General features: G+C 37.2%; 2 protein-coding genes across 5 annotated transcripts in view; both read right to left on the minus strand.

Moving 5' to 3' along the window:
- The window catches only part of sfmbt1 (Scm like with four mbt domains 1), a 43917-nt gene extending 27659 nt beyond the window's left edge, over positions 1-16258 (minus strand). For 2 of the 3 annotated variants that reach the window (XM_017711946.2, XM_017711938.2), the window contains exons 1-4: positions 16107-16258; positions 6779-6829; positions 3895-3989; positions 525-768 (exon numbers count right to left, since the gene is read on the minus strand). In XM_017711946.2, coding sequence (XP_017567435.1) covers positions 525-768; positions 3895-3989; positions 6779-6806 — 367 coding nt within the window. In that variant the 5' untranslated portion in view covers positions 6807-6829; positions 16107-16258. The remainder of the gene's footprint in view (positions 1-524; positions 769-3894; positions 3990-6778; positions 6830-16106) is intronic. The other variant, XM_017711941.2, reaches the window with a different exon arrangement.
- Positions 16259-19554: 3296 nt separating this feature from the next.
- Positions 19555-26676, minus strand: part of prkcdb (protein kinase C, delta b) — a 45618-nt gene continuing 38496 nt past the window's right edge. For both annotated transcript variants that reach the window (XM_017711925.2, XM_017711915.2), the window contains exons 13-17: positions 26307-26369; positions 25724-25862; positions 24984-25172; positions 24207-24335; positions 19555-22561 (exon numbers count right to left, since the gene is read on the minus strand). In XM_017711925.2, the coding sequence (XP_017567414.1) occupies positions 22403-22561; positions 24207-24335; positions 24984-25172; positions 25724-25862; positions 26307-26369 (679 nt within the window). In that variant the 3' untranslated portion in view covers positions 19555-22402. The remainder of the gene's footprint in view (positions 22562-24206; positions 24336-24983; positions 25173-25723; positions 25863-26306; positions 26370-26676) is intronic.

A 26676-nucleotide genomic window follows, 5' to 3' on the forward strand; every position in this document is an offset into this window, starting at 1 on the left:
TAGTGTACATCACTGAGAGAGGAAACCCACACCAGCAGAATCTCCCAAATGTACCGACAATTGTATACAAAAGTTAGAAAAGCCCTGGTCAAGTTTGGGTGATTTGCTAAGTTAATGCATCCTTTACAAAGAAGTTAAATATGATATTTTAACATGTCTGTGGAAAAAAAAAACATGAAATATAAATTTAGTTTGAACTTTTTTCTTATGTTCTTTTAATTGAACAAATTTCAAATCGGGAACTGAAATATAGCTTTTTATCTAAAAGATATGAATGTTAATTAATGAGTTACTCATTATACTCATTTTTACTTTAATCAGTTGCTCAAAAAAATTATGTAGGCTAAAAATACAAACCTGTCTTTAGCCTGATCTTTTTTATATTCATACAGGACTCATTTTTTCTAGCATATGTAACAATATGTTAACTGTGAGACCCTGAAATGGAATGGGACTACAACATATGGCATAGTGAATAATAACCATTTCGAACACAGTCACAGTTCCCATCCCCTTCATCTCACCCTCTGGTGGCCTCATTGGACGACCCTGTTGCCGGCTCCAGCCAATGGGGTGCAGGTCTGCCGTCATGATATCACACCAAAAATCAGCACGCCGGTCATCCTGATATCCCTCGTATCGCAGCAGCAGCAGCTGCCCACATGTGGTGATGATGGTGGCGACCCAGTAGGCACCGTCACCCTCACTGCGCACAGGCACCTCCAGCTTCATACCTGGAGACAGACCCGTCTGCAGCCCCTGATCCATCTGACGGCAAACAGACACAAACTTACAGTTAATTTCACAGGGTAAGACGGTGGAACTAGAATCCGCGTTTTGCCTTTTAATTTCAAATCAGTGCAGGTATTTGCACAGATCAGACTGGATTTGGGGGAAGACTCACAAGTGTACTAAAATAAAGAGCTTTTTTACCTTCAGACAATAAAATAGGATTATTATTCTTATTTTTGTTTTGGAACTAGCTTTATTTCTTTCTTACCTTCTCAGTGAAATTAGCCTGTTTTTCATTATAATTTCTGCATAATTCTGTTGTTGAGATATAAACAAAGTCCTTCAGAGTGGCTTGATGGGAAGTGGTTTACTGTAGAAGAACTGACTGACTGATTTCCTTATAGTGGTGGTGAAAGGAATCAGGAGTCACACAACTCAAACAAAGTCATTTCATTTACTTTCCAAAAACATCAGTGAACCTACAGGTGTGAGGCTTATAATAGCATGCACATATCTCTCCTCCATGAATATACTCTAAAAATATACTTTCGGCCAAAAGTTTCTCAAAAAATACTTCTCAGGCATCAGGCAACACACCTGGAATCTTTTGGTATAATTTATAACTGTCTGTGTGTGCTTTTCGAGGAGTTAAAGGCTTCAGACGTCTGGTTCCTATCACCAACACTGTGAACAATTCTCATTTGGTAAGTCCATGTGAATTAGGTTGATTACATATCTTAATTATGTAATTATGCAGAAATTATGAAAAACAATGGAGGAATTCTCCTTTAACAACAATTCTAAGAACTCTACGCATCATTCTGGGAAAAAAAAATATGTTCTTAATTTGGCAAAAGCCTTACATTTGTTTTAGATTGAGATTTGACAACTAAAGCCTACTGACTGTTTAGACACTGTAATCAATGCCAAATCTGCTGGTGTTTAGAAGCAGGCAGTTTAGCTAGCTAGCTAATAAAGTTATATAGTTACTGTAAGCTTATTTCACACATTACTATTTCACTCTTACTCCTATTTTATTTGATCATTCGGCTGTTTTTCCTCCATTTCCTTTCCATGTTGAGAGAATTAAACCGAAATAGCTTAGCAACTAAGGCCGCTTTATCACGCAGCTACAGCTGACTTCGACAGACTGTACTCTGCTGTATTTCTGTTAGCCCTCATAGCTTTCTGAAGAAAATACTTCAGACATTTTAAAGAGAATATATGAGAACTTACTAAGAACCTCTGACTGAAATGAAAAATTAAACCATCACTACATCTGTTGTAAACATGCCTACTCGCCTCTTACAGCAGTCCTGGTCCCCAGAGTGCGATTTCTGGTTTCAGAAAAAAAAACCTTCTGATGCATCTTGAAGGTGGAATTAAATTTTAAAAGACTATAAACGCTTGGGGGGGGGGGGGGGGGGGGGGGTACTTGGGGTGGGCTGTTTGAATTTTTTTTCATTAGCTGGCTGAATGATTCCTTTAAAAAGCATTTATTAGCCTCTAGATATGTGACTTGGAGTGAGGATTTGATGAGCTCCGTAGGGATTCTCAATGGTTGTGTGATCAATTAGCGTAATGCATGCCAAGTATTGTAAGAGAACATGGACGGAGAAAACATGAAAATGATCCGAAGTTTACTTGAATTCTGTCAAACTGATGAAGCTGAGGGGCACAATTCTGCGCTACACAATACAACTAATTAGCTAATGCTAATGTTTTCTCAGAAGCTGCTGCAGCAGGTGGATTAGCTAGCTGGCTAATACAGTTGTATCTATGTTCACTGACTAATGTTGGCTTCATTTATGCATTACTATTCTACTGTCACTTTAATATTTAGTTCTTTTTCCTTGTTTTCATACTGTCTTCAGGCGCTAAGTGAATTAAACTGAAACAATCTAGCAGCCGAGGCTTTTTCAACATGTGCAGCTGCCTTTTACACACTCTTAAAAAGATGGTTCTTCAAGGGTTGTTTAAAAAAGAAAACTGTTCCATACAGTAACCACGAACACTCAAAGAATGCTTTGCATGATTAATGGGCTCTTTGCAACATTAAATGGTTGAAAGTGTTGAAAGAAAGTGTTGCAGAAACCATTAGAAACCAAAAAGGGCTCCTCTATGGTTACAAGCCAAAGAACCCTTTTTTGGTACTATATAGAACCCTTTTTGCTAAGAGTGCAGGCTATAATCTGCTGTAAATCCCTTAAGATTATAATTACGACTTTCTAAAAGGGGTACATGAGAGCTTTAAGGAAAACTCTGAGCAAAATGAAAAATTCAACCATCACTATCTGTTGTAAACATGCCTAATAACTTTTTACAGTGGTGCTATTGTGGTCTCTAGAGCAAGATTTCAATGTTTAAAGACTAGAAAAACTCGCTTCTGATGATGCATGTTGGAGGTGGAATTGCACTGTAGAAAACTGGGGTGGATATTTGGGGGCAGGCTGTTTGAATTTTTGTTATTTGAATAATTCCTTTAACAAATTACTTTTAGCCACTAGATCAGTGGCTTGGAGTCACAACTTGACGGATGGATTCCCAGTGGTTGTGTGATCTATTTGCAGAAAGCTATGTATGCTTGGTTATGTAGTGAGAAAACATAGATGGATTGTGATTTAGTCAAACTGATGAAACTGAGCGGTGTGCTACAAAATACCACATAACATGACAAATAGTATGTTAAATGCTAGTTTTAAGCCAGAATGAACCTTTAAGTGTTTTTTTCCAACATTCTTCAACATTTTTCCCTAAGCTTTCATGAATCCAGCCCCATACATCAAGACTTTTACTCTGAGACTGATAAGGGGCTGGTGTGCTTATGCAAATCTCATTTGTCAACAGCAATGAAATTATTTGCATGACTATGCAGCTATGTGCTAGATCATAGTGGGAATGAAACCTGAATTCTGTGTGGATACACAGCTGATGCTGAACAGTTGCCCTAAAAATAGCAGACATTAGATCTCTTTTACAGTAATTAGGCCTACTGTTTTAATGCATTACAGAGGTGTGTGCATTTTCCAAATTACAGAGATGGGCTGCATGCCTCAAATCAGGCTAATGTCTGGCTAATGTCAGTGCAGTTTCAGCAGGATCTGAAAGAGCAGCGTAAAGCAGAGGTGGTGTAGCGCTATTAACAGGGTGCTATTTACTCACGTGTTTGAAGGCATGGTGGGGCACAGACAGAGCTCCTGTCTCCTCCAGATAATCATCCCAGTTAAACTCAGACACATCCTGACCAGAGTCCGCATCTGAAACGACACGGTTCACTGTACATACAGCCTTAACCAAATAGACTTGGTAGAAGTTTCACTGTTACATCATCAGCTTTACCTTTAAAGGGTTCAAATTGTACATTTTTGTTGGATTTTATTTTTTTCCGTTGAGGTCCACTTTTACCACTTCTGTGGTTTAATGTACCAAAAATGGTTATAATTAATTTTTACAATACCATTTCCCAACCTCTCTTTATCCCTTAGATTTAAACAGGATGTTTTTATTACAGTGCCTTTAAGACTAATTTAAGATAAACAAACTGTGTTCTGATTGGCTGCCCTGTATTTTGCCTCATTCAAAAAGAAATCAGAGCTGAAACACTCCTTAAACTTCCATATGAATGAGTGGGGCTAAACTCCTGTGGGTTGAACAAGTGGATGTATGTAAATGAGTTGGTTCTTGTGACATCGAAGCAACAGTGAAATTCATAATAGGATGTTTTAGCAGCTTAATCTTCGTATTTGAATTGCATAAATGTAAACGATACATTTTAAAATCTGAAGTGTTTACACATTACTTCAAACTCACTTATTTAAAAAAAGCAAGGGCCACTTCAATCTCAAATGTAAGCATATCTATACAACTACATGCCACTATATAACTACAGCGTCATTAAATGTAACTACATGTTGCACTGAATTGTATCGCAATGTATCGTTTCACATTGTGACTACCATGTTAGCTTGTGGCTAGTGTGTTAACTTGAGGCTAACGTAGGTTTTGGCTAAAGCATTAGACTGGGACACTACAGAGCACACCTTTGTTTCAAATATTGTATTTTTAAAATGTTGAATGCTCTGACAAACTGAAAAGTAATTCACATTTTCGCCAATTCCTTTTCTTGCTGTATAAGAACTTACACAGTTGTGTGTCTTCAGCAAACTGTTTAAAATAAATACACTTTGTGCAAATGATAATGCAGTTACTTTTACATTTTGAGGAACCTAAAAAAAATAGAAACACATAAAAGAGTAATTGTGGCATTTGCAAAAGTTTGGACACCCTAGTGTACTTTGTAGTACTTTGTAACACTCCCTTTAGGATCACAGCTTGCCACAGCTTGGGGCAGTTGTGGGCTGGAGGTTAAGGAACTGGCCCTGTGACCAGAAGGTTGCCGGTTCGATCCCCAGGCCGACAGTCCATGACTGAGTTGTCCTTGAGCAAGACATGTAAACCCAAATTGCTCCCCGGGCACCGTGGATAGGGCTGCCCACCGCTCCAGGTAACTTAAATGCATTTGTTGCATTTGGATCACAGCTTACAAATGCTCAAGTCAGGGGACTGTGAGGGTCTTTTCAATAGTGTTAGCTTGCGTTTCCTGAAGTAGTTTGTGATTGATTTTGAGATGTTTTGGCTTTTTGCCCTGTTATAGAAGCCAGCTCTTTTCAGCTTTCTTCACTGACTGTCTCACATCATCTTCAATAATTTATTTATATTTAGCCGAACCTGTTCTTCCACCTACCCATGCAGTGTTTCACACCAAAGCATAACAGATTTATCCTCATTCTTAACAGTTGGCAAGGTGTTCTTTTCATCACATGCTGCTCCTTGTTTATCCAAACATGATCTTTGCTGACTGTGGCCAAAGAGTTCCATTTTTACTTTTTTTTTTTTCACTTAGTTCATAGCACTTGTTTCCTTGGTTCTAGCTTGCCTAGATGCTTTGTATAATTCAGGCACTGACTTATGCACAGCACCACTACTCCTGTCTCAGCTAAACCATCCTAAAAGTCCTTTGCTGTCATTTGGGGGGTTTGCTTTGACTTAGAACTTGAAATAGTTCCCCTTAACTGCAACTCATCAATGACTCCTTGGACAATGGAAATTATGAATGAAGAGTCAAGAGAATTTATCAAGCTCAGCTGACAATTCTTAAATGATGATTTCTGTTTCTGGACCTGTCTAATGAGTCATAATGAGTCAATTAAGGCCTAACAGGTTTAATAAGTCATAACAGCTTACGCCTGGAAGGGTTTTCAAATGTTTGTACAAGCTACAATAATTATTTTTATATTTTTCATGTTAACTGAAGTAGCTGAGTGTTAATATTTGCAGAAAAATGTTACTTTTGATAAAAAAAAACTAATTTAAAATCAGCAAAGCACAACAGGTACCCAACTTTTGTAGACAACTGCATTGAATCTGACTCCAAGGTAGTGGATTAAATCATATTATGAATTATGAGTGCCACGACACCCTAAGTAACTACATAAATATAGCTATATTCTGGACTGTTACTGCCATATAAAAAAAAATTATTTAAAGATGCCAGCTACCATTTCAATTATGTAAATATTACATGAATGAATATTTCATGATGACTTTCATGACTACAAACTGTCCAGTTAGTTATTTGGAATAAAATCTCTTGAAATTAACAAGCATTAAAGTGACGGAATGTTTTGTTACAGCAACAATATAAAATGTTTGTGTCAGCAACAATATACAAATATACTGGATTTAACTAAATAATGCAACTACTATTATTATTAGCCCAATCCTTTCACATTGCTTTAACTCGGCATTAAAGACTAAGGTCCACAAAACGGCCCTTTTAAAGGGACTTAATTCCACTGCACTCAATTCGGTTCAATTACAGCTTTCACACCAAAATGACTCATTACTCAATGGAAAGCACATATACACATGGCTGTACTCTGAAGTCTGATGCTTGGCATTGTTGGAATTTGCATGAGACGTGCATAATTAACATAGCAGAAAAAAATAAGCATTTCATTTGTAAGCTGTAAGTTTCTCTCCTTACCAGACTCCAGCGCTTCTACAGCGCTCATCTTGGCACCCGATCTCACAGCTTCTGTAGGAGAAATGAAAAGAAAGTGAAATGAAAATGAAAACAAACAAAAAATATTACAAGAGGCAAACTGCTTTAAAGACCAAGCTGTGAAAATGTTTAGCAGCTCAAGTCACAAAATGTGATGAAGGCATGGTGAGAGATAGAAAGAGAGAGAGAGAGAGAAAGAGAAACAGATCATGAGAGAGAAAGGAAAACAAGAGATAAGCAGGCGTTGTAAAAGCCACATTTTACATGCCGAGTGTCTGCGTGGGAGGGGGAATCTAGAGTGTGTCTTTTAGAGTGTGTTTTTTTAGAGAGAAATGCTGCCACTTTCAAACAGGTCCTCCCATGATGCCCAGCAGCAAGATAGCAACTGTTTCAGTTTGTGTACTTGTTTGTTTTTTTTTTTCCTTTCAGTTTTCTATAAATCCATACTTGGGCCCAGTTGATGAAAACTTCATGGATAATACGCTACTCAAAGAGGAAAAAATTCTATTAACAGTAACATCAGTTGAAATAACTGTACAATTCAACTTTACACTGCAATCATTTTCATTTAAAAATTTTTGCTGAGTGATATGATTGTCAGTTTTCAACACCCATGTTCTTTTATCTCAACTAAACAGCAGAAACTCACAGTCTTAAATAAAATATATATATTGTAGCACTGGGAGTGAAGTTACTGTTAGTTTCTACATTTTCATTCATTTTCTTCATACAAAAAGAGTAAGCTATAAAATGTTAAATGCTAAAGAAGAGATCTGGATGCATTAAATATGTTTAAGTACACCATAATAGTGATATAATATACTTACAATTTAAAAAAAGAAAATAAAAGTTCAATCATTACACAGAACTTAATAGTTATATTATTAAATATACTATATACAATCTGAGAGGTGGGAAAAGTAAGAGCAACTTTCTGGTGGGCCAAATAAAAGTCCTCCTAGCCCAACTTTAGCCTATGGGCCACAATCTTTGCCACTTTGTGTTGTATCTATGGCAGATTCTGAAATCCAAATAGTCATTTGTTATCTTTCATTTCTTGCCAATTTGGATAAAACTGTACTTGAGATTTTAAAAAATGAAGAAAAAAGAGACTCAGCTCTTGTATGAGCCCAGATTACACAGAACAGTAAGCTAAAAATTTACAGGTCAGCCCTGTGGGCATCAGCTGACTAGTTGAAGACAGTGCCTGACATACAGCAGAGGTAAAAAAAAAAAAAAAAACCTGCAGCAAAGCCAAAAGTACTGTATTAGTACAGAATCACTGCAACAAATAAAAACAATTCCACTCCAAGTGGCATAAGACTGAACATAAGCTCATAAGCCAGACTGAATAGGTTTTGAGAAGCAACCAATTACAACCTGTTTAGCGTGATACACCCATAACAAAACAAACAGACAGAGAGGAGCAGCAGTCGACAAACAAATGACAAACTTATTGTTTTTAACTTACGTTTAAAAAAAGAACAGGAACAGCATGTTTCCTGGTTCAGTGACTAGGCCTGTATCTCACTTCAAAAGGCTTATTTATAGAGATACTAGCATTTAGCTTGAGGAACCGTCAAGTTTCCTATAGGACTGATAATGTCAGTACACAAAAGTATGGATAGCCAGAGCCAGTTTAAATTCTTTGCGAGAGGTTCTGAGAGCTGTGGTGATTTTAGCGGGCGGTTTAACATCAGACAGTCAGTGTGCTACTGTGAGCGCAGCACCTGAGACTGAAATTTACAATAAGAAACCCTTCTGCAATGCATATCCCACATCTGCCATCCAAGCTCCTATGAGCAAGTTACTAACATAATATTTACACCAACATCTGGAACACAGTTTTGTGATACACTGTTAGAAATAAAGGTTCTCTGCAGGTACATTTTTCATTTGTCAAGGTGCAAACAATGTAAATGTTCCCTCAGATGTACAACAGTGCTTTTAAGGTCCAGTTGAATGACACCATATCTAAGGCTTAAATATAAAGGACCTTCTCAATAACCACACATGTAGAAATCAGGTGTGATGAGTTCAATTTGTGTATTCATATACGAAAACCACATGCAAAAACAACAACAAAAAAAAAAACCTAATTCTTTAAAAATATATATAATTCGTCATTGTAATATTACATTTTTTTTCTGTTTTATTAACATTATTTAAGAATGCTAGCTGCCACTTACAATATGATTTTTTATGAAGAATGGAACAATAGAACTGTCCCAAAATAACTTCATATAATATAACCTCTTTACAAGTCAACATTCCTCAGATAGAAGGTTTTCATGCGACAGCAGCAAATTGTTAGACAAGTTACTTATAAATGTCTGCAAGGACACAGACGTCACCAGCGCAGCTTTCAAAACGCATGGAAATAGGAATCTATTTTCCCCACAGTTGATATATCAGGCATGAGTTGTACTTGTTGGACAACCCCTATTGATGTGCTAAAGCAAACTGAGAATTCCTCTGTATATGAATGATCTGGTTGTGGTTTTTTTCTTGTGTTTTTGGGTGCAAAACAATAATCTGACACCTTCATAAAGTGAGTCATTCTATACTGCAATACTGCAGCTGAATACTCTAGAAGTAAAAGGTGAATATAGGAAGCAAACATGATATTAAATGAAAAAGGTGGAATTCCCTTTGAACATGGAGTTTGGCCTATAATACGTCTGCAGTATATCTTGCCTCAGGATACAAGAAAAAGCAGGATGCCACCCTATGCCATTTTTCCTGATACCATTTTACACAATTTGCAAGGTAAAGCCTCCTCAGATATCAAAAACTGTGAAAATTGTTGATGACTTCTTGAGACCTAACCACAGCAACCTTGACGTAAAAGAACGAAACACTTTCTGAAAGCATCCTGCTCAGGGCTAATCAGGAAATCTGCCTACTTGTGTGAAAAAGATTTAATCTAATGATGCTACATCACTCAAACGACAAATGAGCCTAAAGCTGGGCGGCAATGATGAGCAAGGCAACCAAAAGTTATAGAAACAACCCCTTTTAAAGCTGATTAGCACTCCAAAACTAAAAAGCTAAAAAGGCTTGAGCTAAAAGCTGGGAAAAAAACTTTTAAAAGTAAGTCCATGCGATAAATAAATAAACAAAAAATAATAAAAACAAAACAACAACAACAAAACAATTTAAGCTTACTTTTCTAGAAAAAAAAAAGTTAGTTTAGGCTACAAGCTAAGAATAAACAGCTAAAGCAAAGTCAGCACCACAATTCTGAGACTTGATATAAATCATTTAAAGCTTAACTTGGAGGAAAAAAAAGTTTAAAAGCTTGAAGAAAAATGAGTAAAACAAAGTCACATTAACTCTAGGGCTCCATTCAGCCGGAGCTGTCAAGCTGTCTTTGTGAAACTTGACATCTCTATTAAAGGGCGAGACGAGAGTCCGACAGGCTCTCTCTGAAGGCCGTTAGCTGACCGCGACCCACCCGCTCCGACAGGATCAACTCCACGACCCCAGTAGCACCACCTCCGCCCCCCGGCCGCTGAGAGATAGGGCCCCCGGAGCATGGCCCAGCCACAGACGCATTGTGCTGGGAGTGGGGGGTGGTGGGCAGGAATTGTGTCACAGTGGTCTCCAATGGTGTTGAGAAAGAAAAGAGCAGCTAAGGCCAGCTACAAAGACCTGCCTACTCTTTTTCCAGTAACCACCAAAAGTTTAGAGAATGTTCCATAACTACTTGTTGCAGCACTACTAGTTCCTGAAGGTTTTCTAAATTAAGCCAAAGGGGGAACATTAGGGAACATTCTGGAACTATTAGTTCCAGCACTGAGAACGTTCTGGAATAAATGGTTGTAGCAAAGAAAAACAACAACAACAACAACAACAACAACAACAAAAGAAAAACTGCTATTGTGGACTTCAAAAAGAAACTGCAGGCAAAGACAAAGAGAGGTCTATCAGTGAAAAGTAAATGCCGGCATGACATTGTCCCTCAATATGAATTTTACTATACCATGAATAACATGACAAGCCTGACAACAATTAACCACAAAAAAACCAAAAAAAAAAAAAAAAAAAAAACAACACATTTGTACTATCACACTGTGTCAGCTCAAGATGGAAAGACTAACTAGAGAACCAAGCTTGAAAAAAAAAGCTTTTAAAAAGTTATTTAATAACAAAGTGTGTCCAAAGTGTAGGTTATATGAAAAAGGGAGAATTTCTGTATTTTTAAAACTTCTATATAACTCAATGGTTGAGAGGTAAACAGTCAACCAGAGTGTTTTGATGTGCATTGTATTTTAGTGAATTTTATATCCAAAATGACCAGTGAACCAATATATTGTCACTCTCCAAAGAAAAACAAGTACGTCTAAACAGTAACTTTACAGAAAAGGGCAAAAACACTTAAAACTTTACATTTAAAAACTTTTAATGTAAGTTAATGTAAGAGATTTTATTTCAAGCTATTTTGGAGTATTTCTATTGGTCCATTCGTCACGTACTTTTCACACAATGTGCAGGGCAGTCACTGAGATCAAACTATGTAAAAAAAAAAAACTAAAACGCAAAAAAAGGAGATACTTCCTTTTTTGAACAGTTTTTTTATATGCAATTTTAATAATGGTAAAATTTTCTTTGGCGAAAAAAAAAGAATTAAGGTAAAACTTTAGCTCAAAACTGTCTGACTTTTTGTCAGCTGGCTTTTTAAAAGTATTAAGTGCTTCAGATTCTGTTACTATCACCACCACTGCGGCTGTACGTTTCTTTAGAACTGAGCATTTCACACCAAACCACTCTGAATGACTTTGTTCCCCACACATTAATGATTTAATGCAGCAGAAATCTTGAAATTTCCCCATTAAGAATGAACCTGGCATTTTCTAATGGGGATTTTTCAAATTTTCTGCATAATTCAGCCGTTAAAGGTAAACAGAGTCACTCAGGGTGGTTTGATATGAAATGGTTCACTGTAGAGAAACTCACCAACTCAGATTTTTTTAGAGTGGTAATGATACAAACCAGGGGTCACAACGTCTACAACGTAATTACAGCCATTTCATTTACTATCCAAAACCAGTGAATGTACCATTCTTCCGGGTTTTTATATACATGACATCTGGTTCCTATCACCACCACTGTGAACAATTCTGACTCGGTTTCTCTACGACAGAGCATTTCACATCAAACCACTGTGAATGACGCTGTTAACATTTGAACCATTTAAGTATGCAGAACTTCCCTTTTACTGTAAAGGGCTTATGTAATAACTAATTTATCATATCATATCATCAGCTTTTTATTTAAAAAGTGGAAAATGACATTACACAAATTTGAATGCAAACTGCCCGACCTCAGATGAAAGACTGAGAGGATTCTAGGACTGATGCTGTTTCTGCTGTGTATCCTGGGCACATTCCACTGCACTAACTGCCATACCATCACCACACTCAACAAGGGATGGCAGGAAAGCCAAATACTTCCTGCAACTGATAAAAGTCCTCACACATGCTCAGTCAGAGAACACATATGTAGTATCTGAATAGCTGTGGTGAGGGTTACCCCATCCTGTGAATTCTAACCCCTGTGTTATCGCTGGCCACTCGCCAAAAAAGACACAGCAAGTGACGCAATACCCGCCATTGTGTACAAGGCTACTGGATTCAGGGAATCCTGACCTGACTGATAGGAGCACTGTGGTCCTTCTCATTGCCATTCTGTGAAGGTTTATCTGGTGGTGCATCATTTGTTTACTTTCAACAACAAACGATGCACTTACAGTCCTCTAGAGAGACAGAGACATGCTATAGAGATTTCTGAAATATGCATCGTTGAGTATTTTGCCATTCATATTTAAAAAGTCTCAGAAGTCTTTCTAGGTTGTACAGTTTAGAGTTTGAACAGCGAGTATTTCCAAAAGCATCGTTGGAGTTAGCATCTTTTTAGGCATATTTCTTGAGCCTCAGAAAGCTTTCCACGTGGCAAATATCTTTGATTTTCATAGAAAAGGTGTAAATTTTATTCATGTACTGGTGCAACTATGTCACAAAAGCGTACCAACAAGATTTAATTTAGCTTAGAAAGCATGTATCAAATAGAACTGAAATTACTTTTGGTGTTCCACAGGGATCTAGCTTAGGACAGTTACTTCTTTGCTCAATACTTTAACTTTTTCCTCCTCCTCTGCAAAGTCTCCAAGAAACATGGATTTTTAACAAAACAGAGTTATGGGTTATTAAAAAAAATAAAAGATGATGGAATACTTGCGATAAGCTAGGGTTTCATTCCTCCTCTAAAGACAACGGCTTCTGATATTTATTTCCAGGATCAAAAACATCAAAAACAAGGCTGTGATTTGGTGGGTAATATGCCAGTAATGCAATATCTCAATACTCAAATTTTCATGACACACAATATGTCAGAATACTTATTTTTTCTCATACACAATCAACCAGGCCCAACTATTCTGTCCTTATTATCAACACACAGTTGGGAAGTGCTTTCTAAGTACTAACCACAACATGCTCTGAAAAGCATTACTGTGACATACCATGACACATTTTCATGTAATTTATCACGACAGAGATATTATCATAATCCCTGACCTCGAGTAACTTGTCTTCAGAAACATAGCTAAAGTCAAGCCTTAGGCCTTCAGGTCTGAGGATGATGCAGAAAAACTTGGAAAAACTTGGATGTATCTGTTACTAGCAGAGTAGATGTTTCTATTGCACATTGTATTATCTTTTAAAGTTATCTTTCGGTCTTCTGAAGCACCTTGAGCTGCTGCCATGTGAGTGTTAGAGAAATAAAGCTTATTATCAATTTATTATTATTACATCCACAGAATACCACCTAACCTCACTCCTAAAATTGTGTTAGCTGATATATTGTCAATATCATGATACAGACACACCAGGATATTGATTTTCCAGTCTTGGTAATATTGGTACACAGATAATGAACATTATATCAAAAATAGCATTTTATTCCACCAAACAGCAAAGTTCCTGTTGCCAAGCAGCTTGTTTTTTGTCTTGGTTCTGACTACTAACTGTCATGTGTGTCATTTGCTGAGTTTACATTGTTTTGAAAGAACAGACTTTAAGGCATTAAGACTAAATTAAAACGTTCATTTCAGTAAATGTGATGTGTCTGGTTGACATTTACAATACAGTGTAATTTTATAAAAAGAGGAAAACACAATAAAACTACCCCAAAACAAGCCACGTCAGGTTATTTTAACACCAAGCAGCAGTACCTATTAAGTTCATGCTGTTTCTCAATCGTATCATTTAATGATGCGTTTGAAAAACAGCACGATACTGAATTTAATCAATACTGCACAGACATAGGTCCAACTTCAACGTAACACCATAACAGGTGTGCTAGAGGAGGGCAGTTGAGTCAGGGAGCTATGGCTGAAGATAGCAGAGTCCTGCTCTCTATCTCTCTGTGCATTCTGTGTTGATAACCTCAGACTTTAGTGAGAAATTATGACATCTAGACATCTGGGGAAGACATGGGCAGCCTGATAGACAACCAAGAGACAAAGGTGTAATTCCAGTATGACACACCCAAGGCAGGCGCACATAACCTGGGGATTTCACTCATTACACATGGTTTCCGTTACACCATGAAAAATATGTCCAATGAACGAACCTTCAGAACTAAACCAAATGCAATGAACTGACTTCTTGAAAATGACTTGACTTTACCTACATGCACACAAACATACACGTGTATAATATATATATATATATATATATATATATATATATATATATATATATATATATATATGGGCAATATAACAGTATATACTGTTATCATGATAAATTATTTGACCATACAATACACCAACTTCATGTTACATCATGAAGAGAGCAAAATTAGCCACATTTCATCGGATCTAGTGCAATACAGTATGCCAAACACTAAAATCATTATATTCACAGGACTTTATAGATTTTTTTTAAAAAAATGTAGCACTGCTGGTTACTTTTTCTTTGTTCCAACTGATGAGCTGTCTTAAAAAAATTGTGTATTGGTTGATACTCAGGGTTTCAATACTGGCATAAAACAACAACAAACAAACAAAAAAAAAACAAAGCAAAAACAAAGAGGGCATCTCTAATGCCCATCAGTAATATATAATATCTATCTACCCTATCTATATATCTATCTATCTATCTATCTATCTATCTATCTATCTATCTATCATATATATATATATACATACATACATACATACATACATTTACACACATATACACATATATATATATATATACACACACACACACATTATATATACATATATATGTATATATATATACACACATATATACACATACATATATATATATATATATATATATATATATATATATATATACACACACACACGTATGTATACACGCATACAAGCTTAGAATTCTTTTTAACGAGGATTTCTCTTAAACAACCCACATTTCATTTTAAACCCCTCTCACAGCACCAACAATATGACCAATATCAGTGTGTAATATCAGTGTATTAATGAACGCTATTGGCACTGACGCAAAACTTGTCAAGCTCCTGGAAACGGAGTGCAGCCAAACCGCACAACAATGGCTCTACAGCTTCACAGCACAGGCAACTTCAACATCTTCCAGCACGACCAGAAAATAAAACTAAAACCACCGCCGCCACTTTCTGGTCCATTCCGCTTTCGATACGAGCAACCAGGGCAACTTCCATCTGAAGGTGAACCAAACGCAGTGGTCAAACAAGAACAGAGGAACCGCAGGCATCACGGTCTTATGCAACCACGGCGAAAACAGCCAGCTTCTTTCGGTATTAGCGAAAGAATAAATAACATTCGTGCACAAACACGGCTTTCGAGACCACTCGCCTTCATTTGCGATGGGTTTTTATAAAGAAAAACTCGAGGCACTCGCGGCCAAACGCAGTGTCAGGCTAACGCTGGATAACTGGCAGTAGCATTTTAAGACATTTAAGACAACTTTCATTCCTAAAGGCACACCAGTCGCTCGTGTAACGGAGGTTAGAAAGTGAACGGAGCGTTTTCAAACAGATATTCCGCACTAGGAGGTGTTTTTTGGGCTAATGGGAGTCGAGCGGGCTGATTGGGCACATGCTAAAAACGCCCGTAACCAAGTCAAGTTACTGAAACGTCACAGCTTAAGCAATAGAGCTCAAGTCATCTCTATATTTTTTTATTTTTTAGAGACGGGAAAAAAGACGAAGACGCCACCGATTCGCTTCTCGACGCACCGGTGCGATGCAGAAGCCTTTAAAATGTGCAAATATAAAGTCTGGAATCGTTTCTTACCGCTGAGGAGTTTTTTCCAAGTCGGTTTTAGATGCCGTATCTTTTTTTCCGCCTTAGTCGTTCACGACCTCATTCCAATATGGCACAAAGTGCTACTGCGCATGCGCCGCCGCCTAGCCTCCCCATCCACGTTGTGCTTGGCTTTCTTAAACGAATAAAACAACGATCGAGAGGAGCGTTTGCGCTCTTAACTTCGGATAAGCTTACGGTGTGGGGCAGTGGTCGTGTTTTGCGTAGGCTTTGGGTTTAAATGAGCCACAAAGAGCGGCCAATAGAGGGGCGCAACATTGCACTGCACACGCCTGCCATGAGCTGCTCAGGTTCGCAGTTGTGTGCAATTGCGCTTCAAGTTGCTCCACGAACAGCTGACATAGCTCTGTACTGCGTGCACTTCGTGAAAAAACACGTTCGTTTGTCGTCCCCCTGTACTTTGCAGGCTTTTCTGCCTCTGAAAGGCCGTTTGTTTTATAGGTTGGGCTGTAAATGAAATGTCAAGTCAAATGCAGCCGCTGCTATACTGAGCTGCTTAATTCACTGTAAATATGGCGGAATGTCTCTTATCAAAATATATATTTTTACAGTAGTTTTTACAGCAAGTATGCATTGTGCTGTTATAGAAGGCAATTTCACTTGAGACCTTTTTCACTTATCAGTTCTTATAACATCAACAACAGAGGATGATTTAAATTTAAGTCATGAGACTAGTTTTTGCGCATGAGTAAGCTTAAAGCAATAAAGACAAATATATATATATATATATATATATATATATATATATATATATATATATATATATAATATATATATATATATATATATATATACACACACACACACATATATATATATACACACTTGTATACATATTTTTTCTGTGTGTATGTGTACATATAAATACATGTATATACATAAAATTGTATATATATATATAAGTATTTTTTTTTTTATTGGACTCTGGCTTTTGTTCTTTATTTTAGATAGGCTGCCTGGCCCGGCTTTACAGGTCAACCGAAGAAGGGCGAAAAACAGTAATCCTGCAATGTCGTGTCACGACCACACGATGGCGGTACAGTCAACAACTTCCCTCCGTCATGCGCTACACTGACTTGGTTAGTAAAATAACATGTCGGTTTTGAGCGGTTATTACACCCAGTTTCCAGAATATTCTCCGAAATTCAGCCACGAAATTTGATGTACAGCGCCGTTCAGAGCGGTCTGATATGAAGCGGTGCGAGCTTTTTACTGTAATGTTCTTACAGCGGTGCTGGTAGGAACCAGGAGTCGTGATGTCTACGGCACAAATGTAGCCATTTTATGTACTCATCACAATAAGCAGGGAACCGACAAGAGTTTTTATGAGTAAATATGTTATATATAGTATATGTTAATAATGATAAATGGTGGAAAAGCTGAAGCTTATCCCAAAACTGTGTCCATGAAGCAGCTTGTTCATAACCATTTGGAGTAATAACTTTGAGTGAGGGAGCTTTCAGAGCCACTAAACACCTCAGACGTCTGGTTCCTATCACCGCCACTGTGAATGACTGTTTACATCTTACTGATTTCATTATGTGAATTAGCCTACGGCTTGCAGTTACCCTCTGGAAATCTGTAGATAACACTCCTAAAATGGTTGTGGAGTTAAATATTTTTTAGGCTAATAACTAGATCTCCATAAAATATAAGGCTTTAAATTGATCATTGTTTATTTATGGTTCAGCACTATTAACCACAATAAAATTGTAAAAGTGTTTTTTTTTTTAAATTACACAAGAAAATAAGATCTCACTGATGAAAAACCAGCATGAATTCCAGCATTAATGCATCTAAGCTAGTCTAAACTGGTTTAGGCTAGTCTAGTGCTGGTTTAGATGATCACCCAACGTGTTCATACTGGTTGACCAGCATATCGGCATCCAAAATACAACACAATGCTGGTGACCAGTTAGCTGGTCTATGCTGATTTTTCTAGCAGGGGTATCAGTTTTTAAAAGTTACTGTCTGATAATATCTATTAAGTTACACATATATTATTCAGGACAATGACTGAACAGGCAAACAGTCCGGCGCAGTGTATGATGGACATGGCAGCGGCAGATCACAGGCTGAAATTTGATTCATAATAATACGTGATTGAAATTTGATGAATAATAACAGATAACTGTATTTGAAGTGTTTTGTGCAGACGTGCCCAACCCTGCTCCTGGAGAATGTCACAGCCCAGTGTTTAGTTCTACCCTTTGTTCAACACACCTGGTGCTGCTAATCGAGGTCTTTGGGAGTATCTGTACTGAATTATGGTTGGACTAGGGTTAGAACTGTTTGCACTGACAGATTAAGGCTGGAACTTAGATCAGTTCTGATATTCCTCTAGACTCTTGAGACTGAGACATGAGATTTTTGACATGAGATTTCACTGCGTCTTATACATTGCTGAATCAACTTAGAACTGATGTTCTCAAAGGAAAACTGACTGTGCTGTAGCCTAATGCTCCATGCTGGTTTATGCTGGTCTTGTGCTGGTTTAGCTGGTCAGCATTCCAGCATCCAAAACACCACATAAGCTGGTTTTGCTTGTTAGGGCCCTGGTGTCAAAATCAACCACTGAAAGGCCATATTGAAAAATCTCAACAAATCTGTGGGCCAGCTGAGTTTTTATCTTATTTTTACTTAACATTTTGCTGGTATATTTTATTCAAAACATGCTAAAACTACTACGAAAAAAACAGACACTGAATACTTGAACAATTCAAAAGTAATTTAAAATGAAAACTATAAAACAAAAGACTACATTAGCTGCAGAGCTGTTAAACCTCTTCATATGTCCCCAGTGTACAGAGGGTTTTCTAAAACTGCCCGTTTGCTTGAACTAGATGCCTGGCTTTTTTTTGTGGTTGGGGAGGAGGAGGGAGGATATATTATGTTGCAGTGCATGCTGGGAACTGTAGTGTTTGACACATGGCTTTAAGTGATCGTTTTATAGCAAAATGTCATGCACAAACGTGGCCTGTATTTATGTATGTAAATTGGCCATTATGTTCAGTAGTAGCCTAGTACACCATGACTTTTGAATCACTCTTCTTTGAATCACTCCATTTTAATGAACATTATTCTGCATAAAATTATTTTATACTGTGCATATACTGTATGGAATGCAAGTGGTTGCAATTGTTTCAGCTTTTTACACTAGAAACACAGTCTAGTGACCAACTAGAACCATTTTTAATAATAAATACTGCACTGTTAAGTCATTCTGCATACATTTGTATTATATAGGCCACACTGAGTTCTGTATACTGTACAGGTTACATTATTCAGAACATGCAGATGCGTTCTAATTCACTATACACAGATGCAAATACCGTGGTACCTTTTTCTGTTGTTTATTTGTTAACTGTGCAGGTCCCTCTGAAGGTTTTTATCTGTTTTCATTTGGAAGGGAGAGAGGGTTGGTCATCATAAAAATATGATTTATTTGCCAATAAAGACCAAACACAGCACATTTACATACTGAAGACAGAGGTCTGAAAGTACGAAAATACCTCATTCATTTCCGACAGTTTCTGAGATAAAGATGCCTTTTATTGTATTGAGTTAAAGTAAAAAAAAATCCTTAACATCCCAATAACAGCTCAGAACAATATACATACATTTTTTTATATACAAGATATTATTTCTTTTTAAAAATACCTACACATTTAATAACATTACATATACTATATCTCGATAATTAACTTCTGCTGACATTAAACCTCCACCCACTATTTATTCTGTAGCAGAACTTAGTACCATAACGTATACACCTATCTAGGAACAAATTAACTCAGGCTAGCTTTAGCACTTCGAAGGCAAGTTTTTGTTTCTTGCTTGTAGAGGTTATATTTTATTTGTAGATCTGAGACCAGGGGTGCACTATGAAACTGCATTCACTGGTTAGCAAGGAACACTCCAGTAGCTTAATTCCTATCTGCCACTTCCGAAGCATCTGCTTATTGAATTCTATTATAACTGCGCTTTGAGTCAGTGTCCTTTTCAAAACACAAGGACACGTGTTGAAATTATCACCTGTGATAACTGACACCACGGCACAAGAGCAGAAGACAGAAATCAGGTTTAAAAATGGTGAAGTATTCCTTTAAGGTTGTTGGAGCATAACCCAGCGCAACTTTGTTCAATTCAGATCTTACTAGCCGACAAATGCAACCCCTTCTCCTGACCATCAGTCCATTTAACGGCAAACTAGGTCTAAGATCAGTGCAAAGAGAAACTTCTACAGGCAACAGAACAGTAAAAGCAACACACTGACAGCCGACGGGCAAGCAAACCACAGAAAGTTATGAAATAACTAAAAACCAAAGCAGCACTGTATGATTCTCAGTCTGTTGTCATAGGAGAAAGTCTTTTTCTGATGGTCACATGACTCAGCTATGCAGGTAGTACAGGGCTGGCCAAATTGGGTTTCTTAGACAAGTATCATTATCTGTAAGGCCACAGTATTCCTTTTAAACAACCAGCAGATAAGATTTACTGCAGCCACAGCACTGATAGCGCTGATGTAAAGTGACTGTTCCTTTTCCTGCTGTTTTGTATGTGGTCAGAAGGGTCGGTTTAAAAGGGAATTTCCACTTTCTCAAAACTGGGTGCATAGTTGAAATTGCTGAGATGTAAACAAAGAATGGTTTCATGAGAGATGCTGTTCTAGAGAAACATACCCAGGCATTCAAAGGCCCTGTAAGCTACCCCACAGAAAGCATTACATTAAAAGATTACTTTATCTGATGCATGAGACATTATTTCACACTAGTTTTGATATAAGATTTGTGTAAAACTTTCCTTTTTTAAAAATACATTTATGATGGACAGATAACATGTAGGGGAAAACATATTTTTTTGATTTACCACTATTGACATCATCATATATATGGATCATAATAAAATGGCTATATTAGCACTGTAGACATTGTGACCCCTGGTTTCCATCACCACCACTGTAAAGAAATCTGGGTCAGTAAGGTTCTCTACTATGCACCTTTTCACATCAAATCACTCTGATCAACTTTTCCTCAGTTGAATTATGCAGAAATTTTGAAAAAGTGTTAGAATTCCCCTTTAAGCCTAATATGTGCATTTGCATGTCTGTCCTATAATCCAACAAATACAGTACATAAATATAGTTAATTTGATTCTACGTTTTGATCATGAAGAAAAAAAAAAACGCATAGCTGTAGTACTCAACTTGGTCACTAGGGGGGATTGTCTGCAGGCATTTGTTTGGACCCAGCACACTGCCAGCCACTCTCAATAATGAGCACACAACATTATCAATAGTAGCCCAGTAAGTGCAATTAGATGTTGTAGTGTTTTGCTGCATCAAAATATGTGTAGACAATATACAGATCTATCTGACCAAGCTGAGTTAGTAGGCCAATGTTACTCACATTCAGTCCTAGAGGTCCATAGCACTGCTCCCAACTACACCTTAGTTAAACCAAATGTTAATTACAAAGCCTTTGAGGAATTTAGGTAAAGGAAAAGTCTAAAGAGTGCTATGGCCTCCTAGGGCTGGACTGAGCACTTGAGGTTTAGACCCTGTGGAAGGGTACACTTAAAGAAATATTCTAGCATTTTGTTTTTAACCTAATCTCTATTTTCTACATCTGTAGCATTTGATCACCACACTACCTAATCTACAAGAAACCTATTGTGTTATAAACACGTTTTGAGCCAAGTCAGTGAACAGGCAAAAGTTATATTAAAATTAAAGTTACACACAATAGTTTAAGCACAACTCATTAGCATGTTTTGTTGATTTTCTAAGTTAAAAATAAATTAACACGACCTCCAAAAGCACTCCCTTATGGCACTTGCACAATTTCTATGTATTTGCTGAGTTCAACATACTGGAAAATATAAAATCTCAAATATAAAATATGCCATGAATTTCGCAGAGGAAACATTTTATGTTTATTGTTTTCCTCTCAATATGGTAAATTCAGCAAATAAACAGAGGTTGTGCATCAAACTGCAGAAATGTGTTCTCTGTAGAGGATATGTTAATTTTCTATATAAAAATAAGGAGTGTCCACACTTTTGCATCTTCTGGGTCAAGGAAAAGAATGTCGCTTGTATTGTGCTAAATGCTACAGATGTGGCTGATAGATATTAGTTTGTACAATGCTGGAGTATCCCTTGAAAACTGCTTTTAATGGTTTCAACCCCCATTGCATTTCTGCACATGATTGGTTGAAATGGTGAGGAGGTGGAGGCTTGGTCACAGTGCTGGATGGATGGGCCCTTCATTTCTCCAGAATGGTCTCCATCGTTGGGTTGATGAAGGAGAAGCCGGCGAAGGCCATCTGGTCCATTGAGTCAATCAGGTTCTTGTCAGCTTGCGAGAGGCGGGGCTTCTCACTTAGGAACTCGCGGTCAAAGTTGCTGCAGTCGTTGGGGGCTTTCTGTGATTGGTGGAGAGGATGCGTCAGTTACGAGTATTCATTCACTTCATTTAAGGATGTTTAGTAAATCACTTAAGACTACATGTGTGCGCAGTAGTTCAGAGAAAACCTTTACATAATTTTCTTGAGCTATGCGGCTAATGCAGCTAACAAGTAATGGAAACTAGTGCTGCTGGTGCTAGAGGAGAAACTCGTTCACCCAACAAAAACGTTCACGTGGGTTTATGAGAGTGGTAAACAGAACACTGAGGTGTTAAATGCATGTTGTAGTTTATTAGCATCTATCGGTTTTTGGCTACTTTACTGGTCATATGAAGCATAAGAAACATTTAATTCAGTTCATTCACTTGAACAGTGGCATTTATTATTATTTGTACAGTTTATCTGATTGCTTTTCTGTATTCGAATGTTCACTTCTGACATCACAAACTGGCCAGTTTGCACTGCACTGAAACTTTTTGATGCACTCCACTATCGAGCTCTGATAAAACAGACCATTTGAAAGCTGTGCTGAATCCTGCGAATTAGCCTTGTGTAAACTGCATAAATCATCATTGATCGTCATGAACCGCAAAGAGTTGTTATAAAGGAGTATTCCGGCCTAAGACTAATATTTAAGTTGTTATTTACCATGTTATGTAATATTCTGCAGCACAGCTTTGCATCCCTCAGGAACATTGGTTTGAAAGAATTCACAATTTTGTATCAATTTCATTCATTTGTCCTCTCACTACAAAGCCCAGCATGCATCTCATACAGCCATTGAAGACTTGTTATATGGATCTCCTGACTGCATAGCAGTATAGAAATACAGAGGCTAATAATTACAGATGTGATATTTTGCTTCTTAGCAGAAATATTAGCTATGTGACTTCCTTGTGCATTAACAAGCCAGTGGCCAGTGAGGGGGATAAAAAAAAACATTCAAAGAAACAAGTATGTGCTCCAAAAGTGCTTTTCAAAGTGGGTTTTCAAAGTCTTTAAACCAGAACATTCCTCTGCTACTAAAGACTACTTCGACACAGCTGTAGGATACGAGTAGGCATGTTTACATCACATGCAGCTATATTTACATTTTTCATTTTGGATAGAGTGTCCTTTAAGTAATCTGAAATATATTTTCTTATTTGAAATATATTTGTTTCACATACTGTATTACTGCCATCTATAAAAAAGGAGAGAAAATTCAGTCCTCACATTGGCTGATGCTGCTGTTTATAGCTACACAATGTCCTTTTGTCCTTTTATGTCAATAGCCAAATAAGCAAGACTATTTGAGATTGCACAACAACATCATGTCTTGGGTGATCGACGACACCGCTTGAGCTAAGATGGAAAGAGTGTTAAATAAGATTTTTGGCTAAACCACCACTTTAAACTTGAGTGACAACATCCACACAGTAAGTATGCTGCTAGACTTCATTGCAGCTCTTGAAATGAATCAATCATTCATAATCTCACTACTGTCTGGCTTAATTGTAGGTTTCAAATCTCGAGTTCAGGACATTCCTCACCAGTGACTCGTTAAATATCAAATTATTAATCTCAGTCATGAACTAAATCACCAGCATTTGTCTAACACTTTGTACGTAGTGTCAATGAATGAGCTTCACTCTGGACTGGGCAATAAATCTAAGGGTCGTACCACTTTAGGCTTGAAGGGTGGAGCCACCTCTCGCTTCTCTAGTGCAGACCAGTTGATTGTCTTGAAGAAGGGGTGTGCTCGGATATTTCCCACAACGCCAAGCCGGCGAGTCGGCTCCCTCTCAAACATCTACAGAGTGAAGAGACAGTTTTAACTGGACATCCAAAATTAAACAATGCATGCAAAAAACCACTGGTCTAGAACATATTGAACAAAATGATATAGGAGCCACAATGTGTGTGTGTGTGTGTGTGTGTGTGTGTATATATATATATATTATTTATTTATTTTTAAATGCTACTTCATGATGTTATATTTTTCTATACCCAGAAGTGATTTATAGTAAAGTAATATATCATGAAATATACCTCTCGTTCACAATATACCATTATGTCACATTATATCACAACATGCTTGCTGAGTATAACCTGGATATCATCAGTACTTGGGTCCCAATTCACCGTTTTTGTAACAGAAAAAAATTTTTTAAGTAATTAATTGGGCTAGAAAATGAAAATGTAAAAATGTCCATTTTTGGTACATAAAACCATCCCTAAGGGAAAAGAGTGCAAAAAATGTAAGATACGGGCTCTCTGAAGCACACAAACAAACTGCATGTTTCAATACAAAGAGTGCATTATTAGCCTTGTTTAATGTGTGAATGTATGAAATATTGAGTAAAACTACCATTTTCTTTTAATGTTTAATTTTTTATCGTTTCAACTCATCAAAACTCACAAAAACTAAATATCATGCATCAAGAAAATGCTGTAGTACCTTCTCCAGAAGGTCCTTGGACTCCTTGGTGATCCAGCGTGGGTAGTGAGGGACGTCCATCCTGATCGACTCGAACAGCTCATCCTCATCATCACCTTGGAACGGTGACTGACCGATCAACATCTCATACACCAGCACTCCAAATGACCACCAGTCCACTGAGAATGTGTACCTCTGCCCCAGTAAGATCTGATGACACACACCGGTCAGATATAGTTTTCAAAGTTAACATCAGGGATGGGAAATCGTGCTATGAGAGACAAACAATGCATATTCTAATGGATTTGTAATAGAGCCCAAACAAATTGAGACACTTCATTCAGGCTATTTTACGCTTTTTTTGTTATTGTGCTCTTTTTATTCCATTGTCACTGAGGTGACATAAAAGACATCATTATTATTATTACTTGCAGCAGCAAGACATGTTTACAAGTTAATGAGTAGTTTAAACATCTGCAGTGTGGAACTATTTTTAAAAGTAGAAGATTAAAACATCCCTACAGTCACTAAAACCAACAGTGAGTGTTTCAAGTGAAGTACAAATATATATATATATATAAAAAATACAAAAGTAGAGCATTCAGTACACCACCCAAATATATATATATAAATAAATCAAAATAAATCCTCCCCACAACCAAAAACTGATATGGACTTCCTCAGTAAATATGAATAGTTTACAATTTATGAATTCTGAAACCAGAATTTAGAATCATAAACCTTTTTACACACATACACACCTCTGGTGCAATATAATCAGGTGTTCCACAGAAAGTAGTTGCTCGGTTCTCTCCGACCATGTTCTCCTTACACATGCCAAAGTCTGCTATCTTAATGTGGCCATCTTTGTCCAACATCACATTATCCAGCTTCAAGTCTCTATAGAAACACAGAGAAATGCTATTAAGCATACAAAAAAGTCATAACATTACTGTATGATTAAATAACTACACCTGGACCTCAATAACGATTTCTGAATAATCTATTTTTGGATACCTTGTTTTCAGGTTGCAGACAGATGCTGGGTGTGGCTTAAAGGAGATGTGAATGTGAGGTGGTAGAAGTGGAAATTTACTAGAATATACTGGAACTAAATGACATGGAACTTTTCTACTACAGTAATTTAGTCAGTACCTTAAAAGTACTGGATTTTAATGTCCAGCCCTACGAATAATGCAGTGTAACAATCATCTCAAAAACTGCTGTAGGAGTAATTCTTGGGAAACCATGCATGAAACTTTTCCGGCTAAGGGCACAAGACTGACGGGAACCAACACACAGTCATTTACCAGCATACAGAAGTCTGATCACAACAAATCTCACCTGTAAATGATGCCTTTGGAATGAAGGAACTGCAGGCCACAGATAATTTCAGCTGCATAGAACCTGAAGAACAACACAGCAGCGGTCAGCCTTGGGCTAGATCAGATTTTTAACATTACTGTAGAAATATACAGGACATATAAAAATCATAGCCTATGCTTTAAATCATTATCTGTAGCTTTCCAGGAGGAAAACAATTCCAATATAGTGCATCACATATCACTTATTAGGTTGACATATTATAATATAAACTTAATTTAACATTGAAAACTGGTTAAATCTTACCAGGGACTTCCATTAGACTTACTGTTCTTAAGGGACATGAACTGGCTTTATTTATAAAGAGAATTTGAGCTTTGAATTGCTGAAA

This window comes from Pygocentrus nattereri, chromosome 21 (genome assembly GCF_015220715.1).
Source record: "Pygocentrus nattereri isolate fPygNat1 chromosome 21, fPygNat1.pri, whole genome shotgun sequence".
Lineage (NCBI taxonomy): Eukaryota > Metazoa > Chordata > Actinopteri > Characiformes > Serrasalmidae > Pygocentrus > Pygocentrus nattereri.